Source organism: Rutilus rutilus, assembly GCF_951802725.1.
Source record: "Rutilus rutilus genome assembly, chromosome: 25".
Lineage (NCBI taxonomy): Eukaryota > Metazoa > Chordata > Actinopteri > Cypriniformes > Leuciscidae > Rutilus > Rutilus rutilus.
The window spans coordinates 16,711,378-16,726,668 of NC_140229.1; the positions used below are offsets into that span (position 1 = coordinate 16,711,378).

General features: G+C 40.1%; 1 protein-coding gene across 4 annotated transcripts; it reads right to left on the reverse strand.

The window, feature by feature from the left end:
- Positions 1–219: 219 nt before the first annotated feature.
- gigyf1b (GRB10 interacting GYF protein 1b) lies at positions 220–14,940 on the reverse strand. 4 transcript variants are annotated; one of them, XM_084401428.1, is made up of 26 exons: positions 14,664–14,940; positions 12,600–13,055; positions 12,406–12,469; positions 11,682–11,811; positions 11,442–11,537; positions 11,242–11,317; positions 10,350–10,452; positions 9,986–10,179; positions 9,689–9,906; positions 9,485–9,590; positions 9,138–9,296; positions 8,899–9,023; positions 8,590–8,821; positions 8,333–8,499; positions 7,973–8,070; positions 7,791–7,888; positions 7,627–7,700; positions 5,437–5,571; positions 5,147–5,350; positions 4,732–4,913; positions 4,483–4,640; positions 4,226–4,389; positions 4,101–4,145; positions 3,862–3,973; positions 1,085–3,501; positions 220–1,007 (listed from the first exon to the last, which is right to left on the reverse strand). In XM_084401428.1, exons 3-25 carry the CDS (start codon positions 12,438–12,440, stop codon positions 3,452–3,454), a joined length of 2,961 nt encoding a protein of 986 aa, XP_084257554.1. In that variant the 5' UTR covers positions 12,441–12,469; positions 12,600–13,055; positions 14,664–14,940; the 3' UTR covers positions 220–1,007; positions 1,085–3,451. The 4 variants fall into 4 exon arrangements, with proteins under 4 accessions (XP_084257554.1, XP_084257553.1, XP_084257552.1 ...); XM_084401427.1 differs by having other exon boundaries at positions 9,138–9,299; XM_084401426.1 differs by having other exon boundaries at positions 11,203–11,317.
- Between the last annotated feature and the right edge of the window lie 351 nt (positions 14,941–15,291).

Genomic DNA, 15,291 nt, shown 5'->3' on the forward strand with positions numbered 1-15,291 from the left:
ACTCTGGCCCTCGAGGTCCACTTTCCTGCAGAGTTTAGCTCCAAACATTATCAAACACACCAGCCTGTAACTTTCTAGTAAGCCTAAAGACCTTGATTAGCTTGTTCAGGTGTGTTTGATTAGAGTTGGAGGAGCTAAACTGCAGGAATGGCTCTTGAGGGCCAAAGTTGAGAATCCCTGGTCTACACCCACAGTAATAGCAAAATAATGACAAAAAAGTTCAATATTTAAAATGTTTATTTTCAATTTAACATATTTTGATCTTTTCAAAGAAAAACTAACCCCCATATTCTGTACGTACCCACCTAATTTAAAACTCATAAAATGTTCAATGCTGAACCGATAGAGGAAGGCAAACTACCTCTTTTTTTTTACTTTTACAATTCCTTTTTTTTTTTCAGTATGTACCAATGTTCATCATCAACCTTTATCTGTACATGGCAATAGTTGCAGTTAATTACTTGAACATTAACATACCAACAATACATAGAAACACTGTGGAAACATCCCACAGCCTGGTATGATGAGTAAAGTCAATGTAGGGGAAACATCCTCAGCCAGGCTCCGACTCCTTTAGATGACTGAGTGGTGTAGATATAGCCTGTGCTGTTTTTCTAATAAGCGTTACATTAATGTCAACCAGGGCAGTTCTATTTTGTACAATTAAGGCATGTGAAACACCCAAAATGGCCTAAGATGGACAGAACTCAAACCAGGACCAAAATCATTTACATTATATACAGGGCATCCCGTCCACATCTCACTCGCGAGCAAGACGGGAGAATGTAAGAGTGTCTTTCTCCAGACACATAGTCTCTCTCCACACGCATGTACACACCTAGTCTGTCTGTGGTTCCCATGTTATGTCTCTTTCACCTTGAAAGAGAGAGGAAGCAAAAAACAAGAGAAAGAGTGGTGGTCTCTTGCATAATCCAGTTTGACGACATCAGAAGATATGTACTGGTGCGCGTGACGGTCCAAGCAGGGTTACGTCCATCCTTGAAGAACTGAAAAACAAAAAACAGGATTAAATCACAAGCACAATGAGTAAAATAGTTCTCAATCTCGGGCTTTCGCATCTCACCTGCTTCGCTGCAGTTTGGTTGTTTCAACTTGCATCCATGACCTCCTTCATGTCAACAATTGCTGTAATAGTCTCAATTTCTCATTGTATAACAGACAATCATGACAAGTCAGTCCTTGAGATTTAGTTCAAGTGAAGAAACGAGGAGAGTTTGCTTCAGTCCGTCCCCTCCTCTCCAAACATTCATCACATCTAGACTCCTCAACCCTCAGCAGGGAAGGGAGCTTTTGAAGAAATGATTGATAGACGTGAGAATCTGCGGTTTCTCCGCACAGTTATCTTCTCAAAAAGGCATAAAGGGTTTTTAAAATCAAACATTCAAAATGAACACTTTTTTTCAAATGCTATAGGACTTTCCTTCATTTGATAGTGTTGCAAGAGAGCAGTGGGGATTGCAGCTCAAAGGATGCAGAAAACTCCATCCCTTTGGTGTGGATGAAACAGATCCACACGTATTCCCTCCGTCTCTTTGTGTAGCACTAAATGCAGCTGGTTGCCACTCCTTTCCACACTCCAGGATGACGCGTTGGTGAGTTAGTGCTGATATCCTCGCCGTGCTTGTTTTTAGTTTTTGTCTTTTTTTTACAAAAATATATTCCAGTCAGACTAAAGAGTGAAATACGTTTAAAGCAGGAATCTTTTCTTTTCTACAGATCAAGTACCACGATGTCCTCCGTTCTGATCCTCAGTCTCTTCCTATTCAGGTGAATAAACATTTGATGCAAAACATCACATCTTTCGATCCCAAAACCAATGTATTGGGGGAAGGGGGGGGAAAGAGATGTCTTTCAAAGAAAAAAAGAGAATTACTGCTACACACTGCAGATCGATCCTTGGCTCTCAATGGCCCTGTATCAAGAGCGCAAGTAACAAAATGGAAAAACAACAGTTCCATCAAGATGTTGGGAGACAAACTCAATCTCCGGGTGACGTGAAAGTTCTGGAAGAGCGCCAGCCGGAGACCGTAAGCTCAGTACAGGCCATGCGCTTCCCAGAATCTGACCTCTGACCTCAGATAACAGGCATATTCCGAATGGTGAGGCGTGTCCCATTTCGCTCGAGACACTCAAGCCTTGCTGTTGGACACACTGTTATACATAGTTTGTTTTGGAATACATTCATTCATAATACAACATCCTCATGAGGCAAAAAAAAAAAAAAAACATTATTCAAAAATACAAGGTAGCAGCCTAGAAAGTGCTCCAACTGATAAAGTTCGAATACTTTGTATAGAACAATAAAAAAATAATTCATTCATCCTTTTTCAACAGCAACGAAAAAGTAACAACTGACATACAGGATCACAGCGCCCTCATGACTGTCTCAAAACACCAGCCAACAGAATCCACACACGCACACAAACACACTTTCTGGACAGAAGGCAATAGTTCACATCGTGGACAGAGAATGAGTGATAGGGGAAGAGATGTAATGTAAGTGTAGTTTGTGGACAGACAACAGAGGAGCTACATTTATACACAAAACAAACCCCGGTTGTCCTCTTAGAACAGAGCCAAACGGGCCAAACAGCACCTCAGTCACGCTTTGAAACACTGGAGGGTAAAAACGCAATGCTTGACTGTCCTATCGGTCTCTTTAAGAGCCTATGTACAAAAAAGCACAAACTTCTTCTGCCCATTCACACACACACACGCACACTTTAGCACACATGCTCAATGAAATACAAAAATTGTGTTGAACAAAATAAAAGCATGGCATTTGTTTTATACAGGTTGGTAAGCAATAAAATTTGTGCAGACTTCATCTCTTACGCACACACACAAAAATCCTCAAAACCTATCCTAAGTTTTTTTCTTTTTTTTTATCTTTTTCTTTTTTGTTAAACAAGTGCAAATCTTCAAGTTTTCAAATTCATATTTCTATAGCTTTACCAAGAACATAAAAAATACAACAGTGTTTGTCTGTTAGGAGAGACGCTCGACTCGAATCTCCCCTAAGAACGTTTCTCAACCTCCGTGTTCGATACGGCGGAAACCACTCTGTTCCTACCTCTCGTATGTGTACTCATACAAATAATTCTACACATAATATATGCAACAATATATTCACACATTTTGCATTGTAAAAAAAGGACAAAACTCCATTTCAAATATGAAAACATTAAAGTGCAATGGTTTAGGTAAGGTGCTTTACTGAAGGGAGGTGGAAGAAGAACTCCTCTTCACACGAACCTCCCAACAACCTCCTTCTGCTCCTCTCACAGTGCAGAGTGAGAGAAGGAGGGAGAAAGAGAGAGGGGGCGTGGACAAATATTGCCCCACCCCTTCCCTCACTGAGCAGTGCACATTCCTCTGCTGATTTGCTCCAGGTTTAAGGCCTCAGGTAAACTCAAGTAGACGGGTTGGGTCAGTAATCCTCCACCTGCTCCAGCTCACCTCCCCCCAGGAATGAGTAGCCTGCGGAGGTGGGAAACAGGAGAACAGAGGTTGAAAGGTCTGAGGGTTCACAGTTTCTACAAGAAACGTCCCATCTGGGAATATCCTAATGACTAATTCATAAACATTCCTTGAACTTTTTTTCCCCTGGAAGCAGGGTAGAAAACGCTTTTCAATAAGCATATCAGTAAACAGATCCTCCCTCTCTAGATGAGGATCTCACTATGACCCAGACAGCAAGAATTTGACTAGGAGCCAAAGCACAGATTAAAACAACAGTAGTTGCAAGGGTTATTCTAGGTAATGTATGCATGCTGACGGGTAAAACTGAATGCAACCCAGCAGGGGTGCGTGAGTGTTTATGAAAGCATGCACACTAACCGAGGATACTGGGGTCAGTGTGGAGCATCATGCTGGGCTTTTTCTTCGCTTTTCCTCCCTGAGTGTCAAACACACTGCTGCCCTTACTCATGTGAGCTGCCTGGAACATTGACTGAGGAGAAAAAACAAAAAGATTTTAAAATACAACAATGGACACGCAAAAGGGCAAGTGATACATCCAGATGTATGAAAATAATTACTGATATCATGATTTCGAAAATAATTTAAAAAAATTCTACCTGCAGGGGGAAGTTCATGTTCAATCCAGAGACTTCCTTGGACAGCTGTGGAAAATTTCAATTACATTAAAACGATTGCATGCATAAAAAGAAGACGCACAAAAGAAAAATGTATATTTAGAAACCTGCTGCTGTTGTCTCTGGTGGTTTGCTTTCTGTTTGGCACGGCGCTCCAGGAACTGCTTGGCAAACTCTTTGGCTTCAATGGTATCGCCCAGATAAATGCGGATAAAGTCATTAACTTCATACGGAGACTCTACTTCCTTCAGATATGCCACAATGGTGGGCACTACAGAGAGAAATATAAGCATGAGAATGCTAATTTTAGTTCCTCTTGGAGTAGAGAGCAGGAAGAGAAGCAAACAACAAATATGACAGTTACCATCTAGTGAAGAGGAGTTATTTGCAGAACTGTTGAGAGCATGAAGCATCTGTTCACACCAAGTGGTGAAACCGTCTTGAGGTTTCATCCCTTGAAGAAGCTTCAGAAGCCTGTCCTCGTCATCAGTACGCTTACGCCGATTCAGCAAGTACTGATCACTGAGAACACAGACACATTTGAGGTGAACACTGCGTGTAAAAACATTGTTTTAAATGGAGAGGTAAATTGTGCGAGTGCAAATTTGCGTACCTGAGAGAGGGACTGCTGCGGCTGTTCTTCAGGCCAATGTTGCGATGGCTGGCCTGGTTCTTCATGGCCTCGTCCCACATGCCCATAGCAGGGTTTCCGCCTCCGATCTTCCCTTCCATACTAGATCCTGACCACATCCCAGCTGGCCCATCACTCCACTGACCCATTGTCAAACCTCCATGCTGATTGAAACGCACATGAAGAGTTAAAGCAGAAGAAACATAATTTCCTTCTAACGGCAAGTGAATAATTAACTAAATACAAGGAAGACCTCTTAAAACATTCCCAAATGAAAATGTTTAGAATGCACATGAATTTCATCCTTCAGGAGCACTGTACAAATATTTTGTCCAGCCATTCAGATGCAGTTTTAAACAGATTTCAACTGCTCATGTGGATGTCAAGATGTTTTTACCCTTTGCTGCTGCTGTGCTCTCTGCTGCTGCTGTTTGAGAAGTCTCTCTGCCTCCAGCTCCAGGAGTCCCATGCTCTTTCCTGAAGCTTTGCCCAGAGAAAGAGAACCTGCCTGGCTTCCACTCCACCCTGTGCCCCCTGACATGCTCTGCTGCTGGCTCTGCTGCAGAAACTTCATGATCAACTCCTGCTGCTGACGGCACTGCTGTAAAACACCAACACACAAACGTGTTAGACATTACACATTTCATAGTGCAACAGTTGTGGCCCAGCGTGTGAGAGGACCCTCACCTGTTTTCGTCTATAAAGATCCTCCTCCTCTCTCCTCTTCTGTTCCTCCTGCTGCCGGCGCTTTTCCTCCCTCCGTTTCCTCTCCTCTTCTTCACGCTTCACCCTGAGTTCAGCTTCACGCCTCTCCTGCTGGATCTAACACATGGGCGGCACATGACCAATTAAAGTGAAGTTTACACATTCAACATTAAATGTGATCACCTAGATAAGCAAGTAATGGGTGAAGTCACAGTCCTGCTTAAGGCCAAAAGCATTCTTTGGTTTTTACATCAACGCTAGGGATGTATAAAGTAGGGATTGCATAAACTAGTAAGGTAGTTGACAACTTCAACCACTAGTTGGCATTGTCAGAAGCCATTAAGTACTCAAGCGCACAATAACCATACCTTCATATCGACAAGCTTGTTTTTCTTAACGCAGACCAGCTAGCCATGACCGCGACCAAAGAGAGCATGTTATACAATGACAGGGAATAGACTACATTATTTTTGTCTTATTCAAATATAGATGTGTGATGCGAGTACAGATCTGCTTTTGTTTTACTGTTCAAGACCTGTGAAATGGTATATAAGGATGCTAATGTTGTATAATAACCCTAGGCTAACTGTTAAAATCTATTTTATGAATACGTGTATGCACATATTGTTCAACATCAAAGGTGCAGATGTTAAGGTTATAATGTTGCGTGTCAATTTACAACTGGTAAAATACAAAATGAATTTTTTTTAGAATGTTTTACAATACATTGTAAGAGACGTATTTGTTGCAAATATTGGTCAATTAATAAACACTTTTTTTTTCTCTCTTTTTTTTTTTAAAATGAACAAACCACAAGTACTCCAATAACTTCGGTATTGTTTTGACAAATAATAGACTGAGAAATCAGTAGTTGTGCAACCCCTGGTGTACAGTGCATTTTACATAAATGGCATCATCAGAATAGTACACGCATACTGTACGGCATGCAGCCAGATTTTTCTCAACACACTCTGTCCATAGTCGAAAAGAAAAAAAAAAAAAGAAAAAGGATGACATGAAGACTACTGGAGATGCCTGCATTGATGAGCGCTTGTCTAAGTCACTGTTTACAAGGTTACATGAGTCAAAACCAATGATAACTTTGTGCATTTTGGCAGGGCCTGTATAAATCGGAACCGGTCTGACTGCGCCAATTGAAAAAATCCTTAGGCCGTGTGTCCACCAAAGTGTTTTTAGCCAGCTGTAAACGCCTAGCTGTGGGCGCCTGAGAGCGTTTTGGTAGCGTTGTGTTTTTTTTTCCAGTTGAGACATGCTTGTTATGATACGTAATATCCGCGAAACTGTTACTAGTATCTAATTTCACACATATTTTGTTTCTGTGTTGATTCTATATTAAACTGTCGATACAATGTAATGTATTTTCTCTGGCTCTTGTTTTAAATGATTTTGTTCCGTTATTATGCTTCTTGTTGTCATCTGTTGACGTTGTACAAGCATAATGTGGCGGTTGGTCAGTGTGGTTTTAGTCTCACCCCTCCTCCACTGTGATTGGACGGTTAGGTAAAAAGTGACAGTGATGAGCGCTACGTTTTACCCAAAGTTGAACATTCTTCAGTTCTCAGCTACCGTGCACTCAGCACTTCACCGTAAAAAAAACACTCAACACCTTAAAAACGCAGCGCTCCCATTGAAAACAATTGAAAAAATACGCCAGACGCCTGAAAAAAATGCTTTGGTGGACACACGGCCTTAGCGTTGAGCCCTGATATATTAAAGGCACAGCTAAATGTGAACAGATTTATGTGAAGATTGTTTTAAGTTCACTATATTTCTTAAAGCCTAATAAATGTTAAAATTTATAGCTTTCAAGTATGATACGGTGATACTAGCCTTCATTCATAAGATGCCATTAAATATTTAAAATATACTGTCTTTATGTTGTTTCTACATAATATAAATATAATATAAAATATAAAAATATATTAAAAACTTTAATGTTAGAAGCGATTAATTCCGTTTAATTACAGTAAAATGTGCGATTAGTTTTTTTTTAACTGAAGTAATACTTTATACTAATACTATACTAATGCTTTAGTCACCATTGAACCCTTGATCAAGAAAACACAACCAGTAAACTTTAGCAGGACTGACGGCTTAACTCTAGAATATGTTGAATGGCAATTTAATTTGAAGATTAGATAAGTTGCCTACTTTCTGCAAATGTTCAAGAGTTGGACCCTGAGTGGAGTTACTCATGGTTAAGTCCCACAGACTGGTCTCACCGCCTAAAAAAACACAGAAAAGCCAATGGTGTGAAAAATAAGACTTCACAAAATAAAGTGGCTATTACAAAGCATCAGTGCAGCTGGTGGTACCTGACTGCTGAGAGACTGAGGTAGGCATGTCCCACAAGGGCCCGGTGTCTGGCACTGACATGGACCTGTTCATCGCAGGCATCCCAGTCTCCCCACACCTGAGACACAAACACGTCACTCACAAACCCAAAACATATGTACATACCTGGACAGCTGATTCATTAATCGTGAGGGGTTGATACCTGTTTATGTGCTGAAATCTCATCTGAAGTTGTTGGTACAGGGCTGCAGTGGCAGCTTGTTCTAATTGTTTCTTTAACAGCTCCTGGTCCATGTTCCCCTAAAGCAACAGAAAGAAGAAAAAAAAAAAAAGACTAAAATGTTATACCTCTATCCCAACTTTAATATTTTAAACTATTTTTTTTGGATAGTGGAGAACAGTAAGGCAATGATGGTAAAGGACAGGAGGATATGGGAACAGGAAGGAACCTTGAGATGGGAACCGAAATTGGGTTGCCCATAATGCTACTACGATATGTCGGAGCACTGCCCACAAGGTTATAGCACCAACAACTTTTTTTTAATAATTCACTGTTCCTCACCAGAAGCGGAGGAGGGGAGGGGCCAGGAGAGAAAGGCACACGTCCCCACATCTTGATAACTTCGCCCAAGGGCTGAAATCCCTCATCACAGCCACGTTTGACTAGCAGGTTCATGGCAAAATACCCAGCTTGAAACCACTCACACATCTCCACTGTAGTGAATGGACCTGAAAGAGAGAACCAAGACAGCTCATCATTTTAAGCTGTAATAAAAACATTAAAAACCTATGATCATTGATGTGGTAAGTGAGCATTACCTTGAATCTCCCCTTGAGGGTCTTTGTAGAACCACTTCATTGCGGATTCGTGGGAAAGGGGCAGAGCGCTAGCGGAGTGCGGGAGAGTGTGTGGGGTTGAGTGAGAGTGTGTGTGGGAATTCGGGTGATTGTGAGTGTGTGCCACGTTGATGTGGCTCTCCTGAAGAGCTTGAGTGAAACATTCCTCTTCAAGGGACGTGTCTTGCAGAGACGCCACCATCTTCTCAGCCTCCTTTAAAAGACGGATTCTTTTTTTACTTTACGCTTCGGTCGTAAGAATGTAGAGCAACAAAAATAAGCAACACTGACCTGCTGAAGGTGCTTCATGCCATCTTCCTCCTCTGCGTCTCCCCCAACTGTTGGACGGTCAGTACCAGTGGTTGAGGGAGGAGAGGAGCTCTGCATCTGAGGTGTGGTGCCAACTAAAGCTGCATCTATAAGAACAAACGCAGTCTTAGAGTGTTACATTGCAAGTTCTTGATACAAAAATGAAAAAGGCTCAAAAAGTAGAGGATTTCAGAGTCAAAGCAAAAGAAAGGAAAGTGTACCTTTAGCTGGCTGGGGTGCAGGTTTGAAGGGAGGCGGGGCTATGGGTTTGGGAGTCTCTTGCTCTGAAGGGTGCACAGGAGCAGGAGCAGGAGCAGACACAGCATGAGGAGATGATGACTTCATGTCTCCATCCCACAGACCTGTTGCCTCACACTCTTCTGCTAAAATAAGAAGAGACAAATTTAGAAATCTGTTGAAAAAAAGTGAGAAATGGAAGGCGCTAATGGTTTAATGCTAATCTTGGTGAGATGATACAGAATAGAGGGCAACATCCAATTTCTGTTAAACGTGCTAGATATACTGGATCAAATCAAATGAGCTTCTGAAATACTATGTGTCTTCTTACGTTTATCAGCAGGGCTGTCTGTCTTCTCCTGACTACTCTCCTCCTCTTCCTCCAGAGCCTCAAATTCCAGTTCCTGGTCTTCAGGGATTGCATCTCTGGAGCTTTTCTGAAGGGTCACACAAACCTCATTTAATCCATTTTTTACTTACTTAACAGTCAAGAATGCATCTTAACTTGAAGTGTCACCCTGAATCGCAAGCAAACCTTTATGCACATGAAGGCCCCGGAAGAATCAAAGGTTCCCATCTCCCCCTCTTCTTCATCAGTGCACCACTCAGGCAGGCCATCTCGATCTTCCTCTCCTCCCTCACTTCCAGCTCTTCTCCGTCCACCTTCTCCATCTCGGAAGTCAAAGTCAAACTTCCTACGACGGCCGTCCCCACTGGCATGATCCCGCCAACCTGCGGAACGAGGACCCCCGTCTAGATGAGAGACAAGACAAGTTTAAACAAAGAAATAAAATAATTTAAATAAATATATTTAAAAGGAAAAAATCACGACCTTCACGACGACATCCGGCAATCCTCCAGCTTCCCCCAGGTTCTGTCCCATCATCTTCCTCCGCCTCCTCTCTGAGCGTCCGCCAGTTATCGCTATCTGAGCGTGTATAGTCCTTCCTGTTTACCGCTCCGCCCTCCTCAAATCCACCACGCCCACCTTCACGCCTCAAGGGCTTCTCAAAGCGCCGCTCGCCTCTAAAACAGCAAATATTATATTAATGATCAGCACAAGAGAACATCTCACACTTATTCTACATTCAGCATCTTCATGGATTTAAGTTACACAAATGCATGTTATAAACATTGTGATATTCAGGTAGATATGCGCACTGTATATTTCACTAACAAATGACTGTAAAACCCACCTGTCATCCCAGCTCTGGCTGCGGTGCATCTCTCGTCCGCGGCCAAACCCAACCTCTTCATCCACACTTCTTTGGTAGAATCCGCCCTCTCCTCTGCCTCTCCCTACAAAAAAAACAAAAGATTATTAATAAGTATTTTTAAATAGTTTTCTATTAACAATATAAATAAAAAAAGTAATTTTATATATATATATATATAAAAGGGCTGTGCAACGATTAATCGCATCCAAATTAAAAGTTTGTGTTTACATAATGTATGTGTGTGCACTGTGTATAATTATTTTGTATATATAAATACACACACATGGATGTATACATTTAAGAAATATTTGCATGTATTTATATATAATTTATATTATATAGAAATATCAACACTTTATATATAAATAACACATTTTTCTTAAATAGATACATGCATTTATGTGTATTTATATATACAAAATAATTATACACAGTGCACACACATACATTATGTAAACACAAACTTTTAATTTGGATGCGATTAATCGTTGCACAGCCCTAATATATATTTTAGTACATATTATATAATACATTTCTTGGGAAGAGGTGGAATGTGACCTTGACATTTCTTTGTAATTATTTAAAAAAAAATATGAAGAAACTTATGTAGCTGGAAAGACGATCTTCATTGTAGTCACACATACAGACACACACACAAAAAAAAATCTAATTAATTTTACACTCATGTCCATACAGAAATTATTTAATAAAGAAATCAAGTAATTTCTGTACTTGGAAAAACAATGACCATTTTCAAAGTTTTTCTAAGCACTCGCCACTTCAGCTAACCAGATAGTCCTGTTCCAAACTCGCACCAATGGTCACAACCCACCTCGACCTCCTCGAGTGCTTCCACGCCCTCTAGCTACACCTGTTGGTACAGCGCCGCCTCCTTTACCCATAAGCCTTAGCACAGCCACACTGTTCACAGACATGGAGAAGTTTCTCTGAAAGGTGAAAGAGACTCAATCAAAAAGATGACTGATGTATTTACAACGAACAATATTATTCATGTTATCGAAAGAAATTAGAATCTTATGACAATTACAAGATGCATCAGTGAAGACTCACCTGTTCCTCCTCAGTCAGGGGAACCAAGGCCAACGGTTGCTGAGGCTCATCCTGCAGGATAGCAGCAAACTCCTTATCCTGCATGTCCTCAGGGATCTTAACACACAAACCAAATCTCAGTTAAGTATGTAATGGACAAACACATATTGACTACTATAAAGAAAAAAACCTTGAGTTATAGAGGCGGCCTGTGCAGTTTAATTGATTTGACTTTTACTGCAGGTGGCTTGAGTCCCTCACCTTGTTATCTTTGACATAAAGTGCTAACATCTCCTCGCGGCCATAGCGGTAGTCGGCCAACTTGGACTTTGGCATTGCAGGGGAAGGGGGAGGGGACGTCACACTCCCCCCTCTTGATAGTGCACGCAGCCTGAAGAAAGCACACACTGTCATGACTATTTCCATCACCCATTTAAACAAATAATTATTCTGGATTCAATATTGTGTATAAGCAGAAAACGAGAGCAGATATTGATTTTACTCAATTAAAAGTAAAAAAAAAAAAAAGTTTACTCAAACGGGAAACATCTGTTTCCTCCTGCTGACACTTATGGGGGAAGCCAGAAAAAAAAAAAATGTCATCTACAAAAAGAATGTGGCAGTTCATAAATTTACAGCGCGTTATACAAATAAGAAAATCAGATTATCCAGCACATTTTTAAACGTGTTTAACGGGGTAAACCAATTGTAACTTCATGTACCTCAGTCATGTTTCTAGCTGCGCTGCATTAGTTAGAACTTAGATCAGATCAATGGAAGAAAAAGTGTGTTCCTCAAACATACTGCCAAAAAGTCAAAATCTTTCTCTCTCAATCATCAAAGTGCAAAAAAAGCACATGCCGTGTGAAGTGCAAAAACACTCTTCAAGTGCCAGACGCAAGTAAACATTAGTTTTGGCGAGTTTCTGGCCAAAGGGTTAGTAACTGAAAAAGTTATAGGCTACAATCTGACATGCATATATTACCATTCTGGACCGAAGTTCAGTGTCTCAGCAGTCATATTCTGTGTGTCCAGAGGGCTCAAGGGTTCTGTTATTAAATGACCAAACAAAACACTGAGGTTTCTGAGTCTCGTTTATCAATCAGCATACACACATCGAAATATAAGACGTTATTAATATAAAACAATAAAACAAGCACGTCACGGGGGAGGGCTTACCTCGTCCAAAGAACAGGACTGTAAAGGACCAGGATAAACGGGGGGACAGGAATGCTGTGGTTCTGTGTGCTGAGGTGGACTTGGTAATTCTAAACTCTGTATTAATATTATAATAGCTGCCAGTTTTAGGTAGATAAAGGCTGATGAATATCTAGCCAGATATAAGAGCTCCAAAAGATGGCACACCACCCTAATATGCCAGTAACTTCAGCTCTTTAAAAAGAGATTCAGCAAACTGAAAACACTTCAGAGAGAAAAAACACACTATGATTAAGAATTTGTGGCAGCATAAACAACAGCAACTGCTGTTGGAAAAAAACGTTCAGGGCAGTTTGTAATGCCGTAACTAACTATTGCTGGGTAACACCTCTCTAATCTTGATCTATTTTATTTATATTGTGTATTTTTGTGAATTCTTTTTACATAGGCAAGCCTTCAGCTCCCAACTTCTCACACCTGCAGAGAGAAAACAATACAGAGTAAAACTCACTGCTTAAAGTGCAAATATAAAGCATGAAATGTAAGTGACATGATGGCTTTAAAAGAAAGAATCAGGATATATCTATTCAAATGATCAAATTAACTTTTCAGTAGTTTCAAGCGATGATAACGTTCATTCACTTCCAAGCAGTGAACTGTTGTGTACATCATATAAAACCATTTTCAATAACATTTTCGCAATTGTTATGCATAATGTTTGTATGGGTTCATGGACAGATTACATGGAATATTTTTACATTTAAAAACTAATAATAATGTATAATATAGGCCTAGTACTACTATTATAATACTTCACAGTAACATTTTAAATGTATTTTCATACTTTAATCAATTGTAGCATTTATTTGACAAATTTCTCTTAATCTAAGTTTTTGTCAGTTTTAGTAAGTAGCCTACATCAACTTAAGCTTATTTTCAGTTTAACATTTGTAATTTCATAAAAATAAAAAAATCCATTATATATTTTCAGCTTTTTTAACAATTATTTTGATAAGTTTAAGTTAAAAAAACAACAACACTGATCACAGGAGGACTATTTCACACACACAATACTGACCAGTTGCAGCAACTTAATTATACACTATGTTATATACATAAATATATCATAAATTTTACCATTCAAATAAATCCTAATGTTTTTAACCACCAAATCCCAGATTTTTCACAGCTAAATGAGCGCAAATAAACAACAAGAGTTAAACACTTCTCAGTTTCTCAAAAAGACCTACTAGTTGCAAACAAAGTCACAATTCAGCTAATATTTTACTGACAGGCTATTTTGTCGGCAATGACATATAAATGCATATTTTCCTTTTACTTCGTTTATGACAACAATAAAATCTACAATTTTTAGAATGTGTAACAAAAAGCTCACAAATGTGAATTGAAACTTTAGTAGTAGACACCATAAATATTATATGCACCAATTACGGTAGTTTTAGCTGCATTATGAACATGTTTAATGGAAATGTACCATGCACACATTAAAGAAGAGCAACAGTAACGAAACAGCTCTGGTCATGAAACTAAACAAAACGTGTAAAAAATGTGCACATAAAATCAAGTCAGTTTATAACTGAAAACGGTAAAAACAACAACTTTTACAGGTGGGATTTAATGAATTAAATAACACTTTTTTAAGCCAAAAGGGGGACTAAATAATAAAGCTCAACATCCACAAACTTTCCAAACTACAATCGTAACTCCAGAAGCAACAGTCCCAGCTCAACGCAGCGCTGTTATGCAACACGGTTGAGCCTGAGAGACGCTTTCTAGTGAAGGTTAAGAAGTAATCTAATTATAATCAGCGAAATAAGTCTGAGAGGTTTTAAGAAGACCAAGAGAAGGATCCGCAAGAGTGCAAGAGCAATATGCTCGCGTTGCGCCCTCGCTGCAGGCCTTCACTAACGTTACTCCACTCTCCACTACGAGCCCTTGAACCATCTGATACTGTGCGATCAGCTCGAACCGCATAGATGTGCGATTACCACTCAGATGTGATTTCACCAACCAATGCACAGAGCACGCTACCCACTGAGAAGTAGAAAATGATTTAGCACGCACCTTTTCTGCGAGCCTGCTGGCCAGCTAGGCTAAACTAGCCAGCCACTGTTTCCTCCGGAGTTGGATCTTCTTTAAAAACTCACTCCTTTTGCACGTTCGTGCTTCGCAGTAACCGGTGGTTTGAACTGGTATGCCTCCGCTTTTATCACTTGTCTTGTGTGAGTTTCGATGTTTTATTGAATATCTATTTTCCCGTATCTGCAACGGTCGCAATGAGTTTTTCTGTCTCGCTCGGTCGTCTTGTTGTTTGTGTTTTACAAAAATGGCTGTTGGACATGAACCACATGAGAAATTCATCCAATGAACCGCGAGGTTCTTCCTCGTCTTTTTTGGTTGACGACGGGTCGAAAACTACAGCAGCGCATTACTGCCTCCCACTGGCAGCGGGCTGCACAATCACTGGATTGAATTATGTCCATTTTTTTGTTGTTGTTTTGTTTTATAATTCCAAGCAAGAAATAGCCGTCATTTCACCGTCATTTCTTTGTTATCTTATTGATGACAAGTCTATTCTTGGGCTATGGTTTAGACGTCTATTACATTTTCACTGACAGCCCAAATTTTGCCTTGTTGTAGCTTAGACGTCTTTTAAATGCGAAATTGCTTGCTGGGTTATTATATTTTAATC

Bases quoted from the DNA above. Each gene is read 5' to 3' on its own strand.
- gigyf1b (XM_084401425.1), bottom strand. From the start codon at position 12,440: ATGACTGCTGAGACACTGAACTTCGGTCCAGAATG. The intron at 11,812-12,405 runs GTAATATATGCA...TGCTTTCTTCAG, and splicing joins CTGAACTTCGGTCCAGAATG to GCTGCGTGCACTATCAAGAG. The intron at 10,180-10,349 runs GTGGGTTTTACA...TTGCTGTTTTAG, and splicing joins AGCCAGAGCTGGGATGACAG to AGGCGAGCGGCGCTTTGAGA.